The 6,000-nt window shown below is 44.4% G+C and overlaps 1 protein-coding gene across 2 annotated transcripts; it reads left to right on the top strand.

Moving 5' to 3' along the window:
- Positions 1 to 291: 291 nt before the first annotated feature.
- lpar4 (lysophosphatidic acid receptor 4) lies at positions 292 to 5,782 on the top strand. 2 transcript variants are annotated; one of them, XM_019258483.2, is made up of 3 exons: positions 292 to 638; positions 3,808 to 4,576; positions 4,699 to 5,782. In XM_019258483.2, the coding sequence occupies exons 2-3, from the start codon at positions 4,001 to 4,003 to the stop codon at positions 5,185 to 5,187; spliced, it is 1,065 nt and encodes a 354-aa protein (XP_019114028.1). In that variant the 5' UTR covers positions 292 to 638; positions 3,808 to 4,000; the 3' UTR covers positions 5,188 to 5,782. The 2 variants fall into 2 exon arrangements, with proteins under 2 accessions (XP_019114028.1, XP_010731209.1); XM_010732907.3 differs by having other exon boundaries at positions 292 to 667.
- Positions 5,783 to 6,000: the final 218 nt, after the last annotated feature.

Below are 6,000 nucleotides of genomic sequence, written 5' to 3'. Positions count from 1 at the left end.
CTTTAATGTATCTTTTTTATATTGCTTTTGCAATCTACAGTGAAAGAACACCTCATTTGTTTTGTAGTGGAGTAAAATGCTGTAGATTATACTTCTTGTACTAGTACCCTTCCTCAAATTTAGACTTAAGTTTTGAGTAAAGTTCTTTATTTCTGGTCCTGATGACACCAGCCTGTGTGCCCCCCTCTCCCTCCCTCTCCACAGTGCCCTATTCACACTCTCCTTCTCCTCCTCCTCCTCCTCCTCCTCCCCCACTCCTCCTCGTCCTCCCCCCTCCATACTGCCCAGCCGAGGGGCTATTGTCTCGTTTCCTGTGGCCGTGCATGCAGCTCTCCACATTACGCGCGCACACAAACACCCCGGGTGAGCAGGCGCGTTGGATGCGATGCGGCCCCATTTCTATCGGACGGAGGGACGGAGCGAGGATACACCCGCAGGATTTGTTTGTCTCCGACCAGCTTTGGAGCGGCTCCGTGACTCCTTTTTTTGTGATATTTAGGTTGCAGTGTGAGTTTTGAAACTTTACGCAAAAGTCTCAGCGAGCAGCACCAAAAACAATCTGGAGAGGAAGAGTATGGAGTTTTTCTTTTGACAGCTGCACTGCTGCTGCCAGACTGACAAACATCAGTGACCAGGAGGTGAGCTGTCACCATCTATTCAGCTGCCAGTAAGTTTTATATAACAATAACATTTCTGTGTGGACAAAAACATGTTTTGTCTTCAGCTGAGGAACTTTTGTGCGCCTACTTTCCACATGAGACAACTGATGGACTGTTTGAGCCTCAACTTTTTGTCCTTTTATACCAGTTGTGTAACAAATTCAGGCTGTACAGAGCTCAGATTTACTGTGTATGACAAGTCTGTTGTAGTTTAAGATACAAATAACTCAAACACCACTAAAACTGTTTACTCCACAAATTACTTACCCTCAACACGTAGATGTTAATTGAATTACAGTGTAACAGATAAAATGTTCATCACAAGACTTAACTACACAAATTTAACTAAAATGAATGTTTTACGGTAGTTTTATGTTATTTACAATTGTACACAAATCTTTTTACACTTACACATCTCAAATATCAGTATTGTTATTTTATTGTACAGTTTGTTTGTATGTAAAATGTCAGTTTTTTTTAGTTTTTGATTTGTTATTTGAATTATTTTACTTTAATTTTACAGTTTTTGTTTGGCAGCTGCTGCCAGTCATTTGACCGTTTTGTTTGTTTGTTTGTTTTGTTATTTTTGTTATTTTATCAGTTCTTTTATGTAATATTTTAAAACTTAAAAATCATTTTTTTCCCCCAAATCTCCAGGTGACATCTTCAACAGTTCAAACCCGAAACATAGTAAAGAAAAGAAAAAAACAAACAGCTGTTTGTTTAATTAAGCGGCTCTAATAAAATGTAACCTTATAAACTTTATAAAGTAGTTTGATACTGGTGATGGTGGTCATAAGATGTTCACTGTGAGCCTGGTTGTCCTCCACCTTGGACTCTCTTCGCCTCCGTGCATGTGAGAGAAAGGAACAGCTGGATGTGAGCTGAGCCTGAACGCGATCCGTTCAGATCAGCGGGTCCCAGAGGCCTGTTTCTGTCACTGCCACGGTCGACTGCGGGGGGAAACCCTTTTAACTGTGCAGCTGTCCACGACCTGTACATGAAATCCATCCACACACTCACTCAGGTCTGAAATCCCTCGGCAGGACTCCTTAGAAAATTACATCTTTAAATGTGTCTCTGCTACAAGTCTGAAGTAGACTTGGTTCTTGTTTCTTTTAAACTTGAAGCAGCCAAATTCAGCTCTATAGGCTGGACTCCCTGCAGAAACAACATCAGCTGAATATGAAGCCGGCACTGTCAGAGGTCCTGGGACGGAGCCACAGTACACAGAAACCCATAGTGTATGTGTGTGTGTGTGAGAGAGAGGACTGGCACATGTAAGTATTGGCCTGGTTGTGTATGCGCGTGTGGAGACTTGTGCATATGTAAGTGTGTGTTTGGTGCAGACGGGTACAGTGAGGGTATTGTGGAGGCTTTCTGGGAGGCGTGTGAAAATGCAGTAAAGATGTCACACTGCAGCTGGCACAGGATGGGGCTGATGGACTGCTTACACTCACAGCATCGCCTTTGTGTGTGTGTGTGTGGTGAAAAGACGTATAGAGTGGAGCTATTCCAGAGACACTAGGCTGACCACCTCAATGTTGCTTGAGCGTTGAGTTACGTAATGCAAGACGAGGCGAGTTTAGCTTGTTAAAGCGCGTTAAGAAATGCACTCCAATAAAGTTGGAGGGAGATTTTAGTAAACAGAGATAAAAGATAAATCAATAGAGCCGAGGCCGAGATGTCCTGAAGTTTTAGTCCATAATACAGGTCAAAGTACAAAAAATGCAACTGGATAGCGTCATCCAGCCTTTCTAATAAACAGGCACGTCTTTCAACCCTTACGCCGCCAGGAGCGCTCCGTCTAAAGCCGCACGAGACGTGAGACAACTGTTTTCACATGCTGCGCAGTGCTTCTCATGACCAGCTGAGTGAAACTGGTGCTGAATTGACGGAGTTTCCCTTTTTAAGATCACGTGAGAAGTAAAATGAGAAAGGGGAAATTACCTTGGATTCTGCTTTGGCTGAAGTCTGTGTGTCATTTGTTTGGCTCGTGCCTTTGTGGTTCAGTGTTTGTGTAATATTTGTTTGCCAGGAAAAAACTACTGAGAGAGTGTACTGTAAATTACAGTGTGTCAAGTGTTATGATTTACATAGTACCTGTAAACAATGTGCAATCAGATTTGCGGCTTCTACACTGCAACAAAGGTTTATTATAAACATTTTACACACAGGAGTTTATGTTTTCTTCAAAGGGACAAATCATTTAGTTGGTGTAATATATAGTGTGTTAGTTAGTTGACTTCTTTGACTGAATCCAGACATGTTTTCGCAAGCAACTAGTCAACAAATTGGAAAAGCACTGATCTAATCATTAAACAACATGCATTGTACATTTTGTATGACAGGAGCTCTTTGGGCATCGCATCCGCACTATAAAAGTGAATTCTTGTACAAAAGTTTATTGTGGTTGCAGAATAAAAATGTGTTCATGTAACACAGCGTGCTGTTGCAGAGATAACATAGTAAGCGCTCTACAAATTCAACACATTCCCATCGATCCAGTTCCTGTTCTGACATCATACATTCACACAAATATTGCAAATGACGAGAAAATACATTGTCCTTGACAATGTCAAATCATTTCGATTGTTCCTGTTCGACAACAGAAGTATTGTGTTTCTCCGCTCTGCAACATGCTGGCTTATTTACTTCCTCCACTCGGAGCACTGCCTTGGATTTCTAACATCGGGCATGACTGACTGCAGCTCATGTGTGTTTTACCTCCTAATCCACGCTACATGTTTTTGTATCTGGCAGTCATTTACCTCTCACGGCGCTGATGACAGCTTGAGTGCCTCACAGCCATGTGAACTAAAACCCTGAGGACAGATGAGACTTTATTTATGTTGAATGATAACACATGGACTGCATAAAGACACACACACAGTGACAAACATGCAAATAAACTGATGTTACAGCCATACTAACACTGAAATTAACAAGTTAAAGAGCTGATTTTAAAGCATTAATGATTTTTCCTTTTACTTGTACTAAAAAGACTAAATCTGTGCTTGGTGTATTGGCTTAAGGTGTACAGGAATACCATATGCTTCTTCTTATAGAGAGCTGCAGCTGTTTACGTCTTGTTCTGTGTCTTTTATAGTGAGGAAGTGACTCTGAGCCTTTCCTTTTCTCTTCACAGGATGACTGACCAGCCCAGCAGGCTTGCATCCTGACCGTCTCTGCATCTATTTATGTGTGTGAATGTCCACGATGACTTGGTGGGGACTTGACTGGTGGATCCCCTGCTGACACCTCCGATACCCCAGACATCCGCTGCCACTAGCCCCCTTTCCTGACAGCTTTGGTGTACCCCGCCTTTTTGAGCCGCCACCATGGCTAGCCTGGTGCTGAACGAGACAGGGATGGAGGACTGCGGCATCGACGACTCCTTTAAGTACAACTTGTACTCGGTTGTTTACAGCGTGGTCTTTGTCTTAGGCCTGATCACCAACTGTGCCGCCCTCTTTGTGTTCTGCTTCCGGATGAAGATTCGGAACGAGACCACAATGTTTATGACTAATTTAGCGTTATCCGATTTAGTCTTTGTTTTTACGCTGCCATTCAAAGTCTTCTACAATGTTAACCGCCACTGGCCATTCGGAGATGGACTGTGTAAGGTATCGGGAACAGCCTTCATCACCAACATCTACGGCAGCATGCTCTTCCTCACCTGCATCAGCGTAGACCGCTTCCTGGCGATAGTCTACCCTTTCCGCTCCCGCTCCATCCGCACGCGCAGGAACGCGGCGCTGGTGTGTGCTGCTGTGTGGTTGACCATCGTTGGCGGAGGGATATCAGTGACCTTCTTCTCCACCATTAACAGCAACAACAGAGCCACCACGTGCTTTGAGGGCTTCTCAAAGAGCACATGGAGGACCTACCTGTCCAAAATCACCATCTTCATCGAGGTGAGTGAGGAGAGACGGGCTCTGATAGTCACACACATTAACATAAAACCATTTAGACTTTTGTGATGTTTATTGATGCTCCACTATGTAAAGTTTTGTTACATTTCTTGTTTATTTCCCAGATTGTGGGCTTCCTTCTCCCCCTCCTGGCGAACTTGGTATGTTCCTCGCTTGTTCTGAGGACGCTTCGGCGTCCGGTGACTGTTGGTCACGGCTGTGACAGCAAGAGACGTGTCCTCCGGATGATTTTGGTTCATCTGGGCATCTTCATCATCTGCTTTGTCCCTTATAACTCCATCCTCTTTGTGTACGCCTTGGTGCGGACCCAGGCCCTGGCTAACTGCGCTGTGGAGCGCTTTGCCCGAACTCTTTACCCCATCACGCTCTGCCTTGCCAGCCTCAATTGCTGCCTGGACCCTGTGGTCTACTACTTCACGTCAGAGAGCTTCCAAAAAAGCTTGACCATGGGAGGCAAAGGGCCTGGCTCCCGGCCGGAGAGTATCCCCCGTAGCGACACTGAGACCCAGGACACAGCAAACACTCTCCCCAGAGACACACACACTGTGGCCAGCAATGGAAAAGACTCAAAGACGTCTGAGAGTCAGTTCTGACTCAGCAGAGACGAAGGAAGGTTAAAGACAGACAGGTGGGCTCATCAGTAGCTGTGAATTTGAAAAATAAAACAATCAGCTGTTTGGTCCTGGAAGTGACAAACACATAACTCGGCAGATTAGTTAAGTCCTGAGGTAAGACCTGAGGTATGGCCTGGGCTTTACGGATTAATCCAGCACTGGAGAGCAGAGGAATGTATCTGTGTGTGTTTATTATGAGACACTACAGGGACCAGAGACCTAGCCACTCCAGGACGAATGTCCAGAGACATGCAGAGCCTCTGGAAGAGACTCCTACACATCATCACTCAGGCTTAACACACAAACACTCACAAATGCACTGGATTGTGGATTAAGTAGAGATTTCCGTCCACATTGTTGAACTATGCTGTTTAGTACTTTTGTAACACACTGAGCCTTTAAGTTTCCTTGTTATAAAGTTCAATCTTTCACACTACATTATATCACTTTAGACATTAATGTTATGACACTCTTTAGTGTGGTTGTTATTATAACACAGCAGCGCGCCGACCTGCTGAGTTAAATGTGTCTCATGTTGAATTTTGAGGCCATTAAACGTCTCTTTTGAATTGCTGTCATGGCTGCATTTATTATTTCTCTCTCCCGCCTCAGCGCAGTCTAACATTTTCTGAACTGGCCTTTGTCAGCGTGAACGTAGGTTTGAACTCACGGGGGAGTGTTTTTACTCCGTCTCCTCATTTTCATCGAGCAGCCAGTGCGTTCTCGTTCTTGGAGCAGAGGGCAGCTCTGATCCAGACTAGGACCTTGTCCTGTGTGCTGTGTCACAGGCCA

Source organism: Larimichthys crocea, chromosome I (assembly GCF_000972845.2).
Source record: "Larimichthys crocea isolate SSNF chromosome I, L_crocea_2.0, whole genome shotgun sequence".
In the NCBI taxonomy this organism is placed as follows: Eukaryota; Metazoa; Chordata; class Actinopteri; family Sciaenidae; genus Larimichthys; species Larimichthys crocea.
Note: the sequence above shows the minus strand (reverse complement) of the source record. Positions and strands in the feature narration are given on the sequence as shown.